This window comes from Mandrillus leucophaeus, unplaced genomic scaffold (genome assembly GCF_000951045.1).
Source record: "Mandrillus leucophaeus isolate KB7577 unplaced genomic scaffold, Mleu.le_1.0 Scaffold747, whole genome shotgun sequence".
NCBI classification, from domain to species: Eukaryota; Metazoa; Chordata; class Mammalia; order Primates; family Cercopithecidae; genus Mandrillus; species Mandrillus leucophaeus.
The window spans coordinates 736,426-759,826 of NW_012108108.1; the positions used below are offsets into that span (position 1 = coordinate 736,426).

The following is a 23,401-nucleotide window of genomic DNA, read 5'->3' on the forward strand; positions in this document are numbered from 1 at the left end:
AAGAGAAAGGAAGAAATGAATGGAGAAGGCAGACATTTGTGCTTAGAATTTTCTACTCCTATACATGGTAGCTATGTAAATATTGTTGAGTGACAAAGAAAAAGATGACTATACTGCAGTTTAAGATACTGGTGTTTTCCTTATATTCCCAGAACAGGAAACAATTCTGATGAGATCAAGTTGTGGCTTATTGGGACAATATCCTTTTCTAACATAACAGGTTTTCGGGGCGCTTATCCTAAGTTTGCGACTATTAACGAAGTGCTCTTTTGACCAGTAAAGAGCATTCTTCTGTTTGAAATAGCAGCCAGGTAACTCCCATAAGACGACTAGTATACCACAACCTGGAGCCACATGTAAGCAATAATATCATTTCAGTACAATGATGTCTTATTTGTTAACCAGGAGTGGCCAAAAGACATGATGTCAAGTGACATTACTTTTCCCTCTCATTCAAAATGCCCTAAATAAAGAGCAGCTTTAAGAAAATCAATTAATTTTATATGGCATTTATACGAGTTGAGCAAATCCATTAATGTAACTGAAAAGAAGGTTTAAACCTGAGTGAACTCCAGAATTTACAACTATTGCCGGTGGCAATCAACAGGACGTTTGTATTTGGGGGTGTGGTGTGGTGTCTCAGCGTTCACGTCAATAAAGAACATACGTTTCATTTTCAGCTCCATTGGTCTTGCTTTTCCGCTGTTTCTGCTCATTGGTTGCAGGGGGGGCCTGACCCATGGCAGGAGGTTTCCGCTTTGCTAACATTTTCCGTTGTCTTTCTATCTCTTCCCTCTGTGAATTTATCCTTTCCTGTTGCCTAGAAATATAAAAGATGTTGCACAAAGAGGGTCAAAAGTTTTACCACAGCTATGGAACGCACATAATTTGTCATTTGTGTATCCAATTTCAGAAAAAATAAGCCCCTTTAAGTCAAGAAGAGATCTGATTTTAACTTCAGATTGGAAGGGCCAAATAATCGGTGATAGATGTTTTCTGGGAATGAGTCTGTGCTTTAAGACACTAGTTATTACTATTTTCAGAGTGGGCAGGAAGGAACGTATCAAATTTCTATTGTGACCTTATTTTCTGATTCAAAAGGAACAATTTTCTGATTCCTTTTTAACAGCTAAGAAAACAATTCTCTGATCTGAACCCATTAAAAGTAAAAATTGTATTTTAAAAGTTGTAAAATGTTCCAAGTTCTTTTTTATTTTTCTTTGGATGAAAGCTTCTCCGTTTTGTGTGAAAAGATACCAAGTTTGTAGGATGCTAAAGAAAGTAAACGAGATTTTCTTTTAAGATCTATCCTTTATTCTAGTCTAAGGGAGCCATTACTACTCTACACATCAACCCCGCCCACTGATACAGTGACACCTAAATTAAGTTTTTAAAAGACAAATACATTCAGAGAAAGCACAATAAAGTCTTCAACTAGTAAGAACTCCTTAGGGAATAGGGAACAAAATGAATTAGCATAAAACATATTTTACAGCGGCAGTTAAGCTAACACCATTACCATTAGAGTATTTCCTAAGAAGATGTCAAATTTTTCTGTGATTAACTAGTTTACAAATTAGGGACCAATAAAAACTCCATTAAAAAAAAAACAAAAAACACTTTCTCTCATGTATCCTACCACCTAACAGATATTAAGGTTTACAGACTTGGTATATAAAAATAAACAAAATTGGAGATTAACCATTTAACAGGCTAGTCTTTAAGTCACCCATCATAATTGACAGTCAAATGATAGCTCCCTTCTCCTTCTCCCTCTACTGTGCTTTTCCTCTCATTCTCTTTTGTGGAAGCAACCTTCATTTTTGTGGAATAATAAAATCTTTTTTTTGAGACAGAGTCTCACTCTGTTGCCCAGGCTGGAGTGCAGTGGTACAATCTTGGCTCACTGCAAGCTCCATCTCCCAGGTTCAAGTGATTCTTGTGCCTCAGCCTCCCTAATAGCTGGGATTACAGGTGTGCACCACCATGCCCAGCTAATTTTTATATTGTTTTAGTAGAGACGGGGTTTCATCATGTTGACTAGGCTGGTCTCAAACTCCTGACTTCAAGTGATCCACCCACCTCGGCCTCCCAAAGTGCTGGGATTACAAGTGTGAGCCACCATGCCTGGCAGAATCTAATTTTTTAAAACCTACTCTCAAATGGAAGTTGCTCTACCCTCTTCCCTGAACACTGTTTTCAGATCTTTTCCAGATTTAGTACAGTGTCTTTCGTGGAAGAACGACAAGCAGAAAACCAAGATTACTCTAGGGTAGATACCCACAATACAGCTTATTTGCACATATCTGGAAGGGCAATGCTGTATGCAAGATTAACCTAATCAGAGTATTACAAAGCAACAACCAGTCACTTGATAATACTATGCCCTTGGCTTCAGGATGAGCCAGGTCACTGATTAGACATCAATTGAACAACAAAATGAAAATTATAATTCAAGAATTTTCTGTTTGCCTGAAAATTCTTTTTGATTATCATTAGCTAGACCTCCTCATCTCTACTTGCAGAACATATATAAGGTTGGCTCTCCACATCTATGGATTCAACCAACTGCAGATTGAAAATATAGGGGGAAAAAAAAGGATGGCTGCACCTATACTGAATATGTACAAACTTTTTCCCTTGTTATTATTCCATAAACAATATGACAATTATTTACACAGCATTTACATTTATTAGGTATTATAGGTAATCCAGAGGTGATTGAAAGTATATGGGAGGATATGCATAGGTTATATGCAAATACTACACATTTTGTATCAGGGACTTGAGCATTCATGGATTTCGGTATCTGAGGGAGGTCCTGTAACCAATTCCCCACAAGAGACAACTGTATATATCATTCATGGCTTGAAAGAAATCTGGGTTGAGACACAGAATCCTTAAGTAAAATCACAGTATTTCTTCTGGAGAAAACATTTACCTTCACTGAGCATGAATTTCCCAATTAAAAAACTGGTAAACATCTTTAGCTCATTTCTACCCCTTTCAGGGGCCATGAATGTAAGGCACTCTGAACTCCCTACAGATAAACATACAATATACAGTAGCTTAGTGGAGTGCCACAACATTTTGTCTTTGAAGATTAACAGTATTTTGCAAAATTGAGATTTTAGCAATCACCTTTATCAAACATAAAATAAAAACAATCTTCTATTATTTTCAAGGACAATTCATATGTTTAATCTCTTCAGATTCACCAAGAAAGGATCCCCACAGCCATCATATATATAAACCATAACACAAGGGACACAGATTCCAAAACATCTTTAGGGAAATCCTAAACTGCACATTCTGAGAACAAGACTTTGAACATGAAAGTTGATGCACCAAAGATCAATGTTATGTATTTTAAGGATTCTCATATAAATTCTTGATGTTCTTGAAACTGTTTAGCTATTTACATCGAAGAAGAAAAGAATAGAGACTATCAGTGGTACTTCATTTAGATTTATTTTGGGAGTACAAAGTCTGGATTATGTCAAACTATAACTTCTCATAGAACAGGAATCGTGTCTTAGCAATCCATATATCCCTCAGCATGTATAACAGTGCCTTTCACAGAGTTGATCTTTATTTCTTGTATAGCATCAATTTTAGAGATTGCTCGCCCTTCATCACCCATAGCAAGAGGCTATTTCTTCTATATTTTACAGAAGTATTGAGGACCCAATAAATCCATCTCACTCAAATCTAAATAACTCTATTTACAAAGCCATTGCCTGCAAAAGAAAAACAAGATAATCACTCTTCTGCACCATTATGAGTTGTATCCCCCAAAAGATATATTAGTCATTAGTGCCTCAGGATATGACCTTATTTGGAAACAGGGCGAATAAAGATATTACTAGTGAAGATGAGGTCATACTGGACACGACAGGACCTTAATCCAATACGACTGGTGTCCTTATGAGAAAAGGAGACACAGACGCACAGGGAGAGCACCATGTGAAGAGGAGGCAGAGAATGGAGTTATGCCGCCGCAGGCCAAGGAACACCTGGGGCTGCTACACTGCTGAAGAGGCAAAGAAAGATGTTCCCTAGAGGCTTGAGGAAGATGGTCCCGCCCCACCTTGATTTCAGATCTTTAGATTCCTGAGGTGTGAGAGAATACATTTCTGTTACTTTAAACCACCCAGTTTATGGTATTTGTTACAGCATCCCAGGAACGGAAGGCGGGCGCCTTCAGCAGCAACACTACCTTCTACACTTCAACTACACTAGAAGTAACGAGTAGTAAAGGTATTTTAAAAACTGTGGCCGGGTGCGGTGGCTCACACCTGTAATCCTGGAACTTTGGGAGGCCGAGGTGGGCTGATCACTTAAAGTCAGGAGTTTGAGACCAGCCTGGCCAACATGGTGAAACCTCGTCTCTACTAAAAATACAAAAATTAGCCAGGAGTGGTGGCGTGCACCTGTATTCCCAGCTACTCGGGAGGTTGAGGCAGGAGAATTGCTCGAACCCGGGAGGCAGAGCTTGCAGTGAGCCAAGATTGCGCCACTGCACTCCAGCCTGGGCAACAGAGCGAGACTCCATCTCAAAAAACAAAAAACAAACAAAAAAAAGCACGTATTTCCAGTCATTATTTTAACAAAATTATTTAAAGTAATCTGTTATCTATTTCATCTCTGAGACATCTGAAACCTCAAAACTTCAAACAACATGTCAATACCCCAGATGGCTTTGTTGTTGTTTTTTTTTGGAGATGAAGTCTCGCTCTGTCACCCAGGCTGGAGTGCAGTGGCGTGATCTCAGCTCACTGCAACTTCTACCTCCCAGGTTCAAGCAATTCTCCTGTCTCAGCCTCCCGGGTAGCTGGGACTACAAGCGCATGCCACCATGCCCGGCTAATTTTTGTATTTTTAGTAGAGATGGGGTTTCCCCATGTTGGCCAGGCTGGTCTCGAACTGCTGACCTTAGGATATCCACCCACCTCGGCCTCCCACACTGCTGGGATTACAGGCATGAGCCACCATGACCAGCCAGATGAGATTTTTAAAGATTCCCAGCATTTCATATATTCTGTACAAACTGGGAGCTGTGAAATGGTATACAATACCTAAAGATCTAATGTTTATAAAATCAACAAAATGAATGACTTTGTTATGGATCATATGACTGAGAATCAGATGGTTTGACATAAATTGCTTTAAAACGGATACTGGTTGAGAGGACAAGGTCGGTGAATCACTTGAGGTCAGGAGTTCAAGACCAGCCTGGCCAACATGGCAAAACCCCGTCTCTACTAAAAATACAAAAATTCACCGGGCATAGTGGTGGGCGCCTGTAATCCCAACTACTGAGGAGGCTGAGGCAGGAGAATCACTTGAACTCGGGAGGCGGAGGTTGCAGTGAGCCAAGATCGTGCCATTGCACTGCAGCCCGGGTAACAGAGTAAGGCTCTGTCTCAAAATAAAATAAATAAAATGGATACTGCAACTTGTCACACTTCAGAAATACCTGAACTGGCATTACAATGCTGTAAGCTTTAATTTCTTCCTCTAATTACATGCATCTTAAATGATCACAATTTTGTACACAAGTCAAATCTCCCCCCCGCCCCCGCTTTTTTTTTTTGAGACAGGGTCTCGCTCTGTCACCCAGCCTGGAGTGCAGTGGCACAATCTTGGCCTCACTGCAACCTCTGCCTCCCATGTTCAAGCAATTCTCCTGCCTCAGCCTCCCAGGTAGCTGGGATTACAGGCGTGTGTCACTATAAACAGCTAATTTTTGTATTTTTAGTAGAGACAAGGTTTCATCATGTTGGCCAGGCTGGTCTCAAACTCCTGGCCTCAAATGATCTGCCCATCTCAGTCTCTCAAAGTGCTGGGATTACAGGTGTGAGCCACCACGTCCGGCCAAATCCCATTACTTTAATTTTGTTTATTTCAACATAAAGTCTTATTAAATATTTTTTATTGCCTTGCCATGGACTGTTTGAGACCTCTTTAAACAAAAAGTGGTGCACTGAATAACATTAACATTTAGTATTTAACATTACTATCTCAGAAGTATAAAATAGATTATTTTTTCAACAGATTCAAACATACTGTGGAAAGCAAAAATTACTAAACTGGCCAAAAAATATTACAAATCTGATATAAATTTCCTATTAGACAACGAATCTTCTGTTTTAGGAAATTAAAGATCACTCAAAAAAAGAACCAGGGAACAAAAAGAACAACAACAACAACAACAAAACGGTGTTAAGGGTCCTATTGAGGTTATATGTCATTATCTGATTCATTTTTTAAATGCCTTTAGGTTTGTCTCTTCCCATAAAACCTAGTATTGCTGCTAGTGTTCAGCTACTTCACCCACCAAATTACTTCACACGTCTTGGAGTTTCTCATGTGCAGAACTGTCATCTCTGAGGTTATTAGATATAGCCTTTCACAACTGGAGAATTTCAATTTCTATACTGAAGGAAATTAATTTATTAAAGCAAAATTTCAGGAACTAAAACACCTATAATTAATAGACATCAGCCAGAAACAGCTTTCCAAGAGAAGACATAGATTTCTTGCCATTTATATGGCTTAAAACAGTAAAACAGCGCTATCCACCTACAGTGAACAGTCCTACTTAGGGATTTCATTTACATAGTCTCACTTCCTCTGATTTGATGGCTCTACAGCAAAGTCATCATTTTGTACTCTACCATACAGATTTCCAGACCCTCATGGGCATCAAGTTGCTTTTAGAATATGAGATAAAATATTGCTACTATCAGCAGTAAGTTCAATCACTTCTTTTTGTTTTGTTTTGTTTTGAGACAGGGTCTGGCTCTGTCGTCCAGGCTAAAGGACAGTGGTGCAATTCTCGGCTCACTGCACCACTCACGGCATCACTCACCTCTCCTCCTGGGCTCAAGTCATCCTCCCACCTCAGCCTCCCAAGTAGCTGGGACCACTGGTGAGGGCCACCACACCCAGCTAATTTTTGTATATTTTGTAGAGACAGGGTTTCATAACGTTGCCCAGGCTGGTCTTGAACTCCTGGGCTCAATTGATCCACCCACTTCAGCCTCCCAAAGTGCTGGGATTACAGGCATGAGCCACAGCGCCCAGCCATAAGCACTTCTTAAAACTAATTACATCTCTATACAAACTCACCATCTTTCCTGAATCAAAATCTAAAAAGACTGCCATCTAAATAGTAGCCACTGACAGGGCTGCTCAGAGCCACTACCACTACTAGAAGTCAGTATAAGCATTAGGTGGCTTTGGCCACTATGTGGATCTTAAGTTTTATCTTCTTCTGATTCCATTTTAACAAATTTGGAAACTGGATGGTATGTCACTTCCAGGGCAACTTGCATTTCTTGGCCAGGATGTTATAAACAGGTATCATACCTCCATGTAACCGCTGTTTATATTGCCCTGATACCTCTGCTATCACCAGCCACCTATGCTTAAGAATGCAGAGTGAATGCTGCTCTAAATGTCTGGTGCTGGCCTAAGAAAAGTCTGTGCTTTCCTTTCAAGGTATTCTTTGACTTGAAAGCCTCTTCACACACCAAAATATACATACATGAGGAACAATCATGAAGCAAAAACATGCTTAATCTAAGTTGGAGGTTAATGTTTCACACATAAAACAAGGACTACTAACAAGTAATTCAGAGGTGAGTTTTAACAAATATTATAAATAGCATCAATATTTGTATTTTCTTTCATGCATAAGTTTCTTATTTGTCTCATTATTACTCAAAAGTAGTCATATGCTTTCCAATTCATACTCAACAAGCTATTTCAGCAAAAAAACACAGGAAGGAAGGAAAGGCAGTCTATAGAACCTTCCGATTCATCATGACCTGGAAATTAAAAAAAAAAGATACACCAAAAGGTACTGCAATCTGAAGATATCTATATACATTTAAAGATCTAAGCTAATGGTAGCTAGTCACACAGTTGGAATTTGAGGATTTTAAATGTTAATTCCCTCCTTGGAATAAATACCTAAATGCTTCAAATCAAAAGTTATGACAAAGACACTGAATGTTCAAGATTCCAAGCTGCAGACAGGCACACGCAATGGGGCTGGTCACCACTGCCTTCCAGGAAGTGCCTCTCTGATGACTGGACACTGTCTCCTTAAATAATCCCAGGAACATGTCCTATAAAGTTCTTCAATGGTTTTATTCTGCTTTATACCTAAACTTAACTCAGGAAATTCTTTCTTAGGTCCTTTCACATTTCATTTTTCTATGGATCCACAATAAATGCTCAACAGACTCTTAATGAAAATTCATTATATAATTAGAAAGATACAAAGTCAGACCCTAGGTTTTTCTTCCTTAGCTTCAGCAATTCCGATTCTTTTAAGTTTTAATGCAGAACTCATTCTTTATTTTCTGGAACACATTTTGTATTCCTGATTTTACTTGTGTCTTTTTTTTCAGGACTTCACTTAATTCGATACATTTCTTTACACATGTGGTGACTAAAAAACTAACTGAAAAGATGACTACCAATACTAGGATTATTAATGACTACAATTACAGAAAACCTAAAAAATCCAAACGAACTTTTCAATTCTCCATTTAATCGTAACAATTCACTTACTTGATAAGATTCTGAAAAGCATAACCATCTGTCCACTGTTCAGTAAATGAGGCCCCATGTCGGACAGTAGTAAAGTGGCCCAATCTCAAGCGGTCTTGCATGCTCTTATCTCTACATGCCATCTTCTCTTGTTTTGACTTAGGGGAAACAGACAAAAAAAGGAATTCAATACCAATTAGCATGGATAAAGACACTTCTTAGAAACTAAAACTAAAACATTTAACATTATCAGGAAACATACTGTTGAAAACCATACGCTTTCTCACAACAGTCAATAATGACTCCTTGGATGACTTACTATTCCTATTCAAACAAAGTAAACAAGATAGAATAATGAAACAACTGCAGGTTCTTCCTTGGTAAAGGTTTCCCAATCTGTCTATGTGTGTGCGTGTGTTTTTTTTTTTTAAAGACAGAGTCTTGCTCTATCACCCAGATTGGAGGGCAGAGCCATGATCTCGGCTCACTGCAACCTCTGCTTCCCAGGTTTAAGCGGTTCTCCTGCCTCAGTCTCCTGAGTAGCTGGGACTACAGGTGCGTGCCACCACACCCGGATAATTTTTATTTTTATTTTTTGAGACGAGGTCTCACTCTGTTGCCCAAGCTGGAGTGCAGTGGTGCGATCTCAGCTCACTGCAACCTCCACCTCCCGGGTTCAAGTGATTCTTCTGCCTCAGTCTTCCAAGTAGCTGGGACTACAGGCACATGCCACCATGCCCAGCTAATTTTTGTATTTTTAGCAGAGACGGGGATTCACTATGTTGACCAGGCTGGTCTCGAACTCCTGACCTCGTGAGTCGCCCGCCTCAGCCTCCCAAAGTGCTGAGATTACAGGCGTGAGCCACCATGCTTGGCCAATTTTTCTATTTTTTAGTAGAGACTGGGTTTTGCCATGTTGGCCACATTGGTCTTGAACTCCTGGCCTCAAGTGATCAGCCCACCTCCATCTCCCAAAGTGCAGAGATTACAGGCCTGAGCCACCATGTCCAGCCTGCCTAGGTGTTTTTAATCTTAAGAGTTCAGCATCTCACATTTGGGCCACATCAATGCCTAGCTCTTAAGCTGTTTCCCTATTTTCTGTTTCTTCTCTAATCTTTTCCAGAGAACTGCTGACAATTCATCTTCTCAGAACACCACTTTGCACACTTCCAGTTTGATGTTCCAAATCTTCCATGGGTCTCTGCTACCAAACTTTGGATCCAAACAAGAAAAACTCCTCCATGCGCTAGAAGATTGTATCTGCCTCCCTGCAGAATTCTTACTCCAGAACACCTTATATACTCCTGATTCCTGAGAACATCATTTATTGAACATAGGTTTATTTAAAAACAATTATACGTCATGAACTGTAAGAATGTTAAGTACAGAACATAGAAAAAAACTGGTGTTCACAGTTTTTTGTGAACTGAGAGAGGCGGGGGATTATAACCACTAAATATATTAATTGGTAATTCTAAGTACAAACTGTGGTAAAGAATTCAAAGGAAAAGAATAAAGTACTGTGAGAGATGATACCATGGGATAAATGTCCTTGAGATGCCCAATTTTCAACTGACAGGCAATTTATAGCTGCAGTTTTCCATGCCCAGAACACATTCTTCCTTTTCTTTATAGCTTTCTCCAATTAGTCTCCTGCCCTTGATTTATTTTAGTGAATTTCTTTTCTTTCTCTCTTCTTTTTTTTTTTTTTAAGAGACAGGGTCTCACTCTGTTGCCCAGGCTGGAGTGCAGCAGTGCAATCACAGCTTACTACAGCCTCCAACTCCTGGCTCCAGTGATCCTCCCACCTCAGCCTCCTGAGTAGCTAGGACTACAGGTGTGTGCCACCACACCCAACTAATTTTAGTGAATTCTTAGTAAGTGCACTGCTCACCTGAATAGGTTTCCTTATATATGTGAATGTATCTCATTCTCCCACCCTCATGTAGACTGTTACCCTCTGATGGCAGAACTGTGTCTTTTGTTTCTTAGATTCATGCAAACTGTTCTATTATGAGAAATTCATTCTCTTTTTTATTACTAAGTAGTATTCCACTGTATGACCATATCATAATTCGTATATACAGTCACTTGTTAAGAGACACCTAGGATGTTTCCGCTTTTTGGCTATGAATAAAATTGCCATGAATATTCTCATACAAGTACTTTTATGGACATTTGCTTTCTCCTGTTTTTAAAAATAAAGATGGTCTCACTGTGCTGCCCAGGCTAGTCTCAAACTCCTGGGTTCAAGTGAACCTCGTGCCTGAGCCTCCCAAAGTGCTGGGATTACAGGTGTAAGTCACCATGCCCGGCCAACATTTACTTTCATTTGTCTTGGGTAAATGCCAGGAGAGGAACTGCTGGATCACAGGATTTAGTGCATATTTATCTCAAATAGAAAAACTGTCCAAAAACCTTCTGAAGTGGTTGTAATATTTTACATTTCTACTGGTGTAAGAAATCAGGCTGTCCCCTATCTTCACCAACCCTTAGATCTGTCAGGTTTTTTTAACTTCTAGTCATTCTACTGAGTATGTAGTACTATCTCACACTAGTTTTACCTTGAATTTTCCTGATGGATAATGCCATTGAGCATGTTTTCATGCTTGCCAATTGCATATTTTTATATACTCTTTTTTTGGTAAACTATCTGCTCAAGTCTCCTGCTCATGTTTAATGAGTTGCCTTTTTATGATTAAGTTATAAGAGATTTTATGTATCCAAATTCTACGAAAGATAATATTGCACTCTATGATTGCATTTTCATTTGTGTGGTTTTTTTTGGCTTGTTTTTGTTTTGAGATGGTCTCAGTCTACCACCTAGGCTGGAGTGAAATGGCATGATCTCAGGCTCACTGCAATCTCTGATTTCAAGTTCAAGTGATTTTCGTGTCTCAGCCTCCAGAGTAGCTAAGATTACAGGCGCACACCACCACACCCGCCCACTTTTTGTATTTTTAGTAGAGACGGGGTTTCATTCACCATGTTGGCCAGGCTGGTCTCAAACTCTTGACCTCAAGTGATCCGCCCTTATTGGCCTCCCAAAGTGCTGGGATTACAGGCATGAGCCACCACACCCTGCCCATTTATGCTTCTTTATATTGCATCACGGTGTAGCAGATACTCAATAAACATTCCCTACTTAGAAAGTCAATAAGTAGGTACTACAATTTCAGCTCTTTTGGAAACAAATTTAAATTTTGTTATGTACTACTCCTAGCAAATAGAAAGTTCTGTTTTCCTGTGAGAACTCAGAGACAGCATTATGTTTACTTTTTGTAGTATGCTATTTAGAGTTTAGTACAACTGGCTGAATCTATGCTGATTTCCAGAAGTATTCTAAAACTTCAAAGAAATTATCTGGATTAGCATATATTTTATTTTTTCTCACTCTCAGAAAAAATTTTAAAAAGTGATTTCTCTTCTATAAAGTTGATTAATGAGTCAAAGAATGAAACAAAATTTTCCCCAGTATCTTCGGCCTCAATAAAATAATCCATTCACTTTTACTGAGACAGTGTTTACTGTCTTTTTAACAACATTCCAAAGATTTCAGGAAAATAAATCCCCAGTACATCTCAAACCTCTAGTTTGTTCTTGTAATATTGTCATTAGGAAGTATAGCCTTCTTAAAACTTCTAAGAAATAGGCCGGGCACAGAGATGAGTGCCTGTAAACAGAGCAGTTTGGGAGGCCGAGACAGGCGGATCACTTGAGGTGAGGAATTCAAAACCAGCCTGGCCAACATGGCGAAACCCTGTATAAAAATACAAAAATTGGCCAGGCATGGTGGTGCATGCCTGTAAACCCAGCTACTCAGGAGGCTGAGGCAGGAGAATCGCTTGAACCCAGGAGGCAACGGCTACAGTGGGCTGAGATCATGCTACTGTACTCCAGCCTGGATGAGACTCAGTCTCAAAAAAAAAAAACAAAAAACAAAAAAAACTTCTAATAGTTACTAATAACTACTAACAGAGATAAGTGACAACTAACCAATGAATATAATAAAGGGGACATCAGCCAATTAAGTAATCATATACAAGTATATGACAACTTTAATTTTTTAATGCACAAAGCATTTAATTATCACATTATTATATACATAAGTTACTCTAAATGCCATCTCTGAAACAAAAATGCAACAATTGTTAATGATTCTAATAGTAATAGGATACTCACATCAATTGATAGAATGAATATAAGAATTTAGGAGAGCAATACCCCAAATAAACTCAACTAGGACAAGCTATCCTTGTTCAATATCACACTCAAAGCAATGCACAGCAACAAAGCATATCCCAAATTAACACTCTGGATGCTTGGTCTGGTGTCCATGCAAGGAAAAAATTCTAATTGTCAAATCATGTTCCTAAAAAGCTCTACTTTTAAATATTTTCATCTCAAGTAAGGAATAAAAAGCCACACAATGACACACATTTGAGTATCTTGGGATACAGAGTTTAGGCCAACATTATTCACTGACCTTTTCTATAAGGAGTTTCTTGCTCATTGTCACACATCTATTTAATCGTTCCTTGTATTTCTCTAGCATCTTTTGCTGTTCATCAATCTGCCGTCTCAAATCACAGTTGGCCTTCAATGAGAAAAAAAATTTTAATTAGCTCCAAGGAAGAAGATTAACAGAAAAGCAGTTTCTAGGGAGAGAAAAAAAAATCATTTCTATACGTTGTTCTATCAAAAGCAAAATTAAAGTTCAAACAGGTAAGAAGTAACTATGTCTTAGAAAAAGTAAATAATTCATTCCTTTATTCTCTCATAATATATCATCTATTTGTAAATGATAAATTGAATAACTAAGTTCAGCATGTTTTTCTACCGATCATATTTTGCTCCTGCCAATAACCAGTTACAGCTAATCTTGTAATCACAAACACCTAAGCGATCACAAAATAATAATTTAAAAAATGTTAAGGCTGGGAATAATGGCTCCCGCGTGCAATCCTAGCACTTTGGGAGGCCGAGGCGGGCAGATGACTCGAGGTCAGGAGTTCAAGATGAGCCTGGCCTACATGGTCAAACCCCATCTCTAATAAAAATTTAAAAATCAGCCAGGCATGGTAGCAGGAGCCTGTAATTCCAGCTACTTGGGAGGCTGAGGCGGGAGAATCACTTGAACCCAAAGGCGACGGTTGCAGTGAGCCGAGATTGCACCACTGCACTGCAGCCTAGGTGACAGAATAAGACTCTTATCTCAAAAAAAAAAAAAAAAAAACTAAACTACAATGAATGTTTAAAATACAAAGAGTGATTAAGCACGTACAAAAAAATTACTGAATTTTATGTTTGCTTTGTTCTTTTTCTAGTCTTATTTAAGAAATATAAATTTGCATAAATGTTCCTCACCAGAGAAGCTAGGCACGCCCATGCCCACAAAAGACAGAACAAACAAACAAGGTCCTGATTCAAGAATGCCAGAATGTAAATACACAGCTAATTTAGCTGTGGTCAGAAGCCTACAGTGTGGACTAAAAACTTAAAGTCTCCTGCAATAACAGAGAAGGAAAGAACCACTAACCCAAGGACGAATTTGACTTGTAAGTCCTGAATTTATTCCTTTTGTGTTAAAAAAAAAAAAAAAAAAAAGATCTCAGCTCTTCTAGCAAATAATATTACCTCATAAAAACTCACTTAAATTATGAAAAAGAAAACCCTGTTATGTGTTTCTAAAATAAAAGCACAAACAGAAGATATTACACGATACTCAATTTTTGAGACTTTGTAGCTTCATTAAAATGTTTTATCATTTTTTCTTTTGTATAATATAGCTTCATTTTAAAAGTAACCCATGGGAAACAGCTTCTGTCGCCAAATGTTTCTCCTCTCCTTATCAGCATAATTTCTTCCTGTTAGTTTTTGTACAGAACCATATTATCAAAGGCAGAGTGTAACTACATTTGGGTAAGTGTGATTACCAAATTCATACTAAGAAATCTACAAAGCAAAGATCATTTAATGTTTATGGAAAACCCAGTCTATTAATAAGGTGAGTGTTCCCTTGAAATCTATAATCAAATGTATGAAATCAGTCAACCTCTTGGCAGTTATTTAAAATTTTAAGAATTCTAAGTTTTTGTGGCTTCTGACACTAATGTCTTCAAGGAGTTCATGTTTAAAGTAACAGCTGGCCGGGCGCGGTGGCTCAAGCCTGTAATCCCAGCACTTTGGGAGACCGAGACGGGTGGATCACGAGGTCAGGAGATCGAGACCATCCTGGCTAACACGGTGAAACCCCGTCTCTACTAAAAAACACAAAAAAACTAGACGGGCGAGGTGGCGGGCGCCTGTAGTCCCAGCTACTCGGGAGGCTGAGGCAGGAGAATGGCGTAAACCCGGGAGGCGGAGCTTGCAGTGAGCTGAGATCCGGCCACTGCACTCCAGCCTGGGCGACAGAGTGAGACTCCGTCTCAAAAAAAGAAAAAAAAAAAAGTAACAGCTGGTGGCTGGCACGTGTGGCTCATGCCTATAATCCCAGCACTCTGGGAGGCCAAGGCAGGAGCATTGCTTGAGCCCAGGAGTTCAGCCTTGGCAACATGGCAAAACGCTATCTCTATAAAATTTTGAAAATCAGCCATGTGTGGTGGCAAATGCCTCTGATGCCAGCTATTCGGGAGGCTGAGGATTGCTTGAGCCTGGGAGGTCGAGGCTGCAGTAAGCTGTGATTGTACCACAGCACTCCAGCCTGGGAGACAGAGCAAGACAGTTTCCTCTTTTTTTAAATTAAAAAAAAAAAAAAAAAAGCAGCTGGCTAGTAGCCCCCAATGCAGCCATACCCAATATCTTACTAAAATGGCAAAATTCAGTGACTGACGTCTGAAAGAATATACAAGACATGTAGTCTTTCCTCCACTGTCGATTCTCTAGATCTTCTAGAAGCACAAGTTCTAATCAACCTAAAAACAACGCAGCTGCCCTCTGTGTCTTCCTTTTTTATTTACCTACTCCTTTAATACTGCTCTACATACAAATAAAGACTGCAACTGTCTGAAGACGATGGAGTAGAAGGGGCAGTGGTGAGTGAAGGAAACATATTGCTTCTTAGAAAACATAAGCAAACGTTTTTTTAAAACTCCTAAAGCAGTACCCACGTTAGGATTCAAGTTTTTCTCATACTCTGTCATCTCAATCTTAAAGAGTTAGATGATGGAGAAAGGCACACCCACAATTCTTTCTCAGTCCAGCAGAGCTTCTCTGTACAAAACCCTGACAGATACTGGAATCTGGCAAAGAGCTTTTTACACCCACAAACCATTTCATTATAAATCTTCGATGGCAATTCAACCAGCACCCAAATGAATAAAAACAGGAATAAGAGCAACTCCACACAAGTATACATATCCGAACGATGAGAAACAGAACACAGTGCTGAGACTACGTGTGGGTCTTCTCATTCAAAGATGGAGAAAAGGAAATAAAAATAACAATAGTAAATAAAAACAACAAAAAAATTAGGCCCAAGGAATACAGAAAATCAGCTTGAAAACACCCATAGAAATCAAAAGAATATTTTAGAATTCTTGTCATATTTCATAAAATGCAAAAAGACATGATATCTAGGAAATAAGAACCAAAAACCCTAGAGAATATACAGGATGGGATAAGAAAGTATATTACATGAGGGGAAAAAAGCAGGGAAATTTAAAATGTAAATAGGCCTGGCACAGTGGTTCACGTCTGTTATCCCAGCACTTTGGGAGGCCAAGGCAGGAGGACTGCTTGAGCCCAAGAGTTCAAGACCAGCCTGGGCAACATAGTGAGACCCTATTCCTACAAAAAATAAAAAAATTAGCCAAGCACAGTGGCACGTGCCTGTAGTCCCAGCTATTCAGGAGGCTGAAGTGAGAGGACTGCTTGAGCCTGGGAGATGAAGGCTGCAGTGAGCCGTGACAGTGCCACTGCACTCCAGCCTGGGCGACAGCAACACACTGTCTCAAAAAATAAAAATATAAACAATAAAATCAAAATTCACATGAGCTGCAGTAAATGCCAGAAATATACAGAAGACAGTGTTTAATGAGATTCAGAAGAGGCAATCACATTAAAATGAGACATAACATGTTAGAAATAAAGGAGAGAAATCAGAGATTCAAGCTAAGAGCCAAGAAGAAACCAATATGAAGAGGGATAAAAGCATAGTTAGACATAATCACGCATTTTCCAAATAAAAATATATAAACCCACATATAGATACACCCTGGGGTAATATTTAACAAATTATGGTGTTTCCTGCTTTGGTCATGAACTTCTCTGAAATACTAAATGCTTGAAAAACTGAAGGAGAGACAGAGAGAGAGAATGTGTGTATTATATTTGAGAGGCAGAATGAACAAAACAAAGGGTTATGATACAAAAATCCTGCACACAGTGTTGTCTTTTCATGGGAGGGCAAAAGAGAGAATTCTCAGGTCTGCAAGGCACAGAAAATTTAACACTGACAAATCCTTGCTGAAAAATAATCACTTAAAAATGTATCACCATCAACAGATAAAACAAAAACTATAAATAAAAAAAAAACTGTTGATAAGCTTTGAAATCAGTTGAAGAAACAAGTCTAACAATGACTACAAATTTGGTAATAAAGCTGTCTCTGCCTATACTCTAGACATAAGAACTTAGTATCATATAAAGTAGCAAAAATAATAATTTAATAATAATAATATAAGCCGAGCGCAGTGACTCACACTTGTAATCCCAGCACTTTGGCAGGACAAGGCGGGCCGATCACTGCAGGTCAGGAGTTTGAGACCAGCGTGGCCAACATGGCAAAAAACCATCTCTATTAAAAATACAAAAACAAGCCAGGCATTGTGGTGCATGCCTGTAATCCCAGCTACTTGGGAGGCTGAGGTAGGAGAATCCCTTGAACCTACAAGGCAGAGGTTGCAGTGAGCCAAGATCATGCCACTACACTCTAGCATGGGTGAAAAAGTGAGACTCTGTCTCAAAAAATAAATTAACTAACAATAATATAAACAGCCAAATGCAGTGGCACATGCCTGTAGTCCCAGCTACCTGGGAGGCTGAGGTGGGAGGATCACTTCAGGTGGGGATTGGGGAGGGCACAGCTTGCAAGACTGTGCCACTGCACTCCGGCGTGGGTGACAGAGTGAGACCCTGTCTCAAAATAAATATATAAAATTAATAATAATATAAACACACTAGACTTTACTAATAAAGGCCAGACTTAGTTTAGTTATGTGCTGAATTCCAGGTTTTATATAAAAAGGAGTCAAACTACACTATTTTACCCTACGTTTTTATTAATTACAGAAATATAATACAAGTAAAAAAATTTTGGAGGTCAGATCATCATGAGTACAATGACTTTTTTTATCTTTATTATTAAACATATACCTTTATTCAAACAAAATTGTACCCGAAGCCTAATAAGAAAGACTGACAAAGGCAAGGCCGCGGATCCCCACCTCGCTGTGTCACGGTAGCCCTGGAGGTTTCAGGACCCTAAAGAGGCAGATTAACTACCACATTAGCACAAATATGTTTAATAATAAAGATTATTTATGTAATGTATATATTACATATGTATATGTATACATATACATATTTATGTAATACATTATGTAATGTATTACATAAAAGATTATTCATGTAATGTATACATATACATATGTAATATATACATATATACACACATATGTAATATACACATATATATGTATCTCTCTCTCTCTCTCTCTCTCCTTCAAACAGCTCAAAAAAATTACTGAAAAAAAAATGTGCCAAATGTTTAATCCCAATTAATGGAATTATGAGTGACATATTTTTCTGTATTTGGTAAAGAGCATGTACAATCTTTTTTTTTTTTGAGGCAGGGTGTTGCTCTGTTGTCCAGGCTGGAGTGCAGCGGCACGATCTTGGCTCACTGCAGCCTAGAGTTCCTGGGCTCAAGCATCTTCCCACCTCAGGCTCCCAGTAGCTGGGACCACAGGCACACCACCATGCCTGGCAAATTTTGTATTCTTTTGTAGAAATGAGGTCTTGCTGTGTCGTGCAGGCTGGTCTCAAACCCCTGGTGGCAAGCAATCCTACTGCCTCAGCCTCCCAAAGTGGCAGGTATGAGACACCATGCCCGGTCCTTCTTCTTATTTTTTTCTTGAGACAAAGTATCACTCTGTCGCCCAGGCTGGAATGCAGTGGCGCGATCTTGGATCACTGCAACCTCCACCTCCCAGGCTCAAGTGATTCTCCTGCCTCGGCCTCCCAAGCAGCCGGGACTACAGCCGCTTGCCACCATACCAGGATAATGTTTTATATTTTTTAGCAGAGACAGGGTTTCTTTCCACCACGTTGGCCAGGCTGATCTCAAACTCTTGACCTCAAGTGATCCACCTGCCTCGGCCTCCCAAAGTGCTGGGATTACAGGTGTGAACCACCATGTCCAGCCCTTTTTACTTTTTTAAAAGTATGAGCCAAAAGGCAAAATGGGCTAAAAAGTCCTTTTGAAATAACTTATAAAATTCAACAATATTTAAAAAACTTCACTGGAATGGGAAAACAACACTTTATACTTATTCCCACGGTTCTAGATGAAATATAACACTCCACATATCTATTTCTCCAGTATAAATTCAATCATTAAATATACTACAGTATAAGATTTCCAATTTAAAGGTAGTGTTTAGAATGTAGGAACCGGGTTCCTACTCGGATTCCCTCAATTAAAGAAAAATACCCAAATGTTCACTATTTCATTTTGTTATCTGGCTATAGTAACTACTACTATGATATGTACATAATACAAATATACATAACAAATGGTGCTTGCTATAAAATCTCTTACCACATTTTAATACTTACTCTTAATAAATCATCTATTCTTCCCTCCTTCTTCTCTAAGTCAGAATTCTTACTGTTTTCTAGTGCAGATATTTTTTCTATTGTGAGGTCAGACTACAGAGACAAAGGTAAAACAAATTTAGGATTAGTCTCAACATGTTATATGTCATCACACTCTTCTCATTACCTTTCTCGGAGGGGTGCAAAAAAAGCACTTGCTCACACAAATGGCCTAGAATCACATGGCTCAAGAAATGAAATCTGCTTGTCTCATCTCATTCTTCAAGTCCTCTGCTGGGTTTCCTATGTCCCACTACACCTACACTTCAAACACATGTTAATTCTGGAATCAAATGTATGAATTCTCACTACTGTGCACCGAACAATGTAGAAACATGCTACTCCAGTAATGAAACTAACTTTGAATAGAAAAGGATCTCATAGGAGACTTGACCCAAATGTCTAAGGAACAAATGCGCCATCTGGTGGAAACACAGAGTAATCAGAAGGGAAGAGAAGCAGCTACCTGAGTGCTCAACTATCTAACTGAACTGTACAAGAGCTGGTGGTGACTTAGATAAAATTCAAATGTGCTCCAGGGAGTTGTATAGTTCTTGAGATTTAAGAAATTCTCCTAGATTGCCAACCATCCTGTCTTGAAGGTAATATATATAGTATCAAAAGAGGCTTCAAGAAAACTCAGTATACTCAAAACTACAAAATGGAAGCTATAGCCACCATCCTTTGCAGATATAATCCTCAAATGTTCAGAATACTCCCTAAATTAAAGAGTTTCTGAACATAATTTAAGGAGTAAGCCATGTTGGTATCTCACATCTGAGAGAAGTTTAGCCAGGTAAAAATAAGTAAGCAGGAAAAGGAATACATTAACTACTTTCATAAATTAGGGAATTAACATTTATTGAAAACCTACTACAAGTACACTACTAAGAAACACTTTGTATACACTGTCTGAGATCATGAGAACCAACCACATTTTCACAGATGCTTTGTACTAAGAAAAACTGAGGCCCAGGACAGAATCTGAACTTAGGCCACAGTGCCAGAATCTGAACTGAGGCCTTCAAAGTGGAGGTACTTTTCTTCTGTGGAATACTGTAGGAAAAAAAAAAAACAAAAAGTGTGCACTTTCCTTAACGCCATGCTTTAGCATAAGCATTTCTGCTACAATACACCAGAAGAGTAAAGAAAAGTTAAAGCATCTTCCAAAGGACTTTAAACACCCATAATGCAAGTTCTGAATATAATACACACAAATAATGAGGTGGTCAGAGAAGACAGAGAAGAATCACAGACTACACAGGTTAGCACTTATTCCTACACAGCAGTTATGCCCCTCACTTGATTATTGATCACCAACCTACCTGGGTCTGTCTGTGCTGGATGGAGATCTGTTTTTGGGAGCTGCAGGAATGCTCTGTGTTGCCAGATCCTGTAGATGAGGGACTGTTTTGCTGAGCCTACAATAAAGGTGCATTACCAATTACAGGAAAGTTTGGCATCTTCTTCCACAAACACTTGTATTAATGCAAACAACTCCACAATTTATATCTCCACAATACAAACCCTTCTTATGAAAGTGAGAAGTCAGGGCCATGTGGCCAAGAAGAAAGTAAAACAATTCAAATATGAGACAAAGGGCTGGACATGGTAGTTTATACCAAGCTCCTGTAAACAGGTTTAAAGTATCAAATGCTTACAAATGAATTTTTAAAATACGAAAATTAGAAAAAAAAGTTATTCCTGTAATAACTTGACTTTTTCACTGTATTTTCATATGCTTTAGTCAGAAAAGGGGAGTGACGCATCCAGTGCACAGGGGATGCACATAAAGGACTGCAAACCACTATTCAGAACAGACTCCTAAACACAAACATTATCCATGAACACACAGCGGTCTAAAATCCAGGTTGATTTCTAATACTGTCACTTGCTGACTAGGTATTCTAAGGCATTTTAAATTTATATGGTTTAGGTTCCATAATATAATTAACCTATTCAGGTTAATTATATTATATCCTCAATAGTACCTTTTTTTTTTTTTTGATACAGATTTAGCCAGGCGTGGTAGCCAGGCGTGGTGGCGGGCACCTGTAGTCCCAGCTACTTGGGAGGCTGAGGCAGAAGAATGGCATGAACCCAGGAGGCGGAGCTTGCAGTGAGCCAAGATCGCACCACTGCACTCCAGCCTGGGTGACAGAGCAAGACTCTGTCCTGCAAGTGTAATTATTAGTTTCATTTTACAGATAAATAAAATAAAAATCAGAGATATTAAGGACCTATGTGGGTTCACAGAGCTAGTAGGTGGAGGAACCAGAATTGGGGGTTGTGTCCACAATAACTGCTCTCAATGACCACAGTAGACTGTTACCACCAGCCTGTGAGCAAACTAGCACTTCCTATACACAATTTCATTGAAGGCTCACAGCAGCCTTATCAGGCAGCATTATTAATGCCATTTTAATGTATCCATTCAATGACTATGTATTAAGTACTCCCTATGTCTATGTCTAAGCACTGTGCTAGGTGCTAGGTGCACATGGCCAAGAGAAACCATAGACCCAGTCCTTACTCTGCCTTAATGAAGCTTACAATCCAAAAGATTTACTAAACACTTAGCAAATATTTGTTGAAAGAAACTGTTGAACAATCAATCATATAATAAATACACAATCACAATTAGGATTAAGTGCTAAAAGAGCATGTAACAAGGCAGATAACCTAATCTAGAGGGTCAGGGATAAACCCTTTTTTAAAAAAGTTTATGATTTGAGGCTGAGCACAGTGGCTCATGCCTGTAATCCTAGCACTTTGGGAGGCCGAGGCAGGTGGATGACCTGAGGTCAGGAATTCAAGACCAGCCTGGCCAACATGGTGAAACACCATTTCTACTGGAAATACAAAAAATTAGCCGGGTGCAGTGGCACGTGGCTATAATCCCAGCTACTCAGGAGGCTGAGGCAGGAGAATCGCTTGAACCTGGGAGGCGGAGCTTGCAGTGAGCCAAGACTGTGTCACTGCACTCCAGCCTGGGCAACAGGGCAAGACCTGTCTCAAAAAAAAAAAAAAAAGTTTATGATTTGAGGCTGGGTGCAGTGGCTCAGGCCTATATTATAATGCACTAGGATACAAGCATTCTTTCCTTCAGTTATCATTTGATTGCTCTTACAATCCTCTCCTTTTACAATGTGTTTCTATACAAATGACTGCTTGAACTATATTTATAATAAGAGCCGATAAGAATCAAATGATTAGACCAGGTGTAGTGGCTCACGCCTGTAATGCCAGCACTTTGGGAGGCCGAGGTGGGCAGATCACGAAGTCAGGAGTTCAAGACCAGCCTGGCCAACATGGTGAAACCCCGTCTCTACTAAAACTACAAAAAAAAAAAAAATCCAGGCATGGGGGCAGGCGCCTATAATTCTAGCTACTCGGGAGGCTGAGGCAGGAGAACTGTTTTAACCCTGGAGGCAGAGGTTGCAGTGAGCTGAGATCGCGCCACTGCACTCCAGCCTGGGTGACACAGCAAGACTCTGTCTCAAAAAAAAAAAAAAAAAAAAAAAAAGAATCAAATGCTTAAAAGACACTTCTACAGATTTCTAGATACATGGTATATTGGTTTAAATATGCTTATATCTGATTCTAAGTTTTCTTCCAGCAAACTGAGGGTGTTAGAAAGTGATTTAGTGAGATATTTCTAAATTAAAGCTCACATAGGGCCGGGTGCAGTGGCTCATGCCTGTAATCCCGTCACTTTGGGGGGCCAAGGCAGGCAGATCACGAGGTCAGGAGTTCAAGACCAGCCTGGCCAATATGATGAAACCTCGTCTCTACTAAAAATATAAAAAATTAGCCGGGTGTGGTGGTGCGCACCTGTAGTCCCAGCTACTTGGGAGGCTGAGGCAGGAGAATAGCTTGAACCCGGGAGGTGGAGGTTGCAGTGAGCTGAGATCACGCCACTGTACTCCAGCCTGGGTGACAGAGTGAGACTCCATCT

At 39.3% G+C, this 23,401-nt stretch overlaps 1 protein-coding gene across 1 annotated transcript in view; it reads right to left on the reverse strand.

Moving 5' to 3' along the window:
- TLK2 (tousled-like kinase 2) overlaps positions 1 to 23,401 on the reverse strand; it is a 152,083-nt gene that overhangs the window by 48,857 nt on the left and 79,825 nt on the right. Inside the window, exons 7-11 of the mRNA XM_011966130.1 lie at positions 20,769 to 20,864; positions 19,405 to 19,497; positions 13,052 to 13,162; positions 8,587 to 8,723; positions 664 to 820 (exon numbers count right to left, since the gene is read on the reverse strand). Coding sequence (XP_011821520.1) covers positions 664 to 820; positions 8,587 to 8,723; positions 13,052 to 13,162; positions 19,405 to 19,497; positions 20,769 to 20,864 — 594 coding nt within the window. The remainder of the gene's footprint in view (positions 1 to 663; positions 821 to 8,586; positions 8,724 to 13,051; positions 13,163 to 19,404; positions 19,498 to 20,768; positions 20,865 to 23,401) is intronic.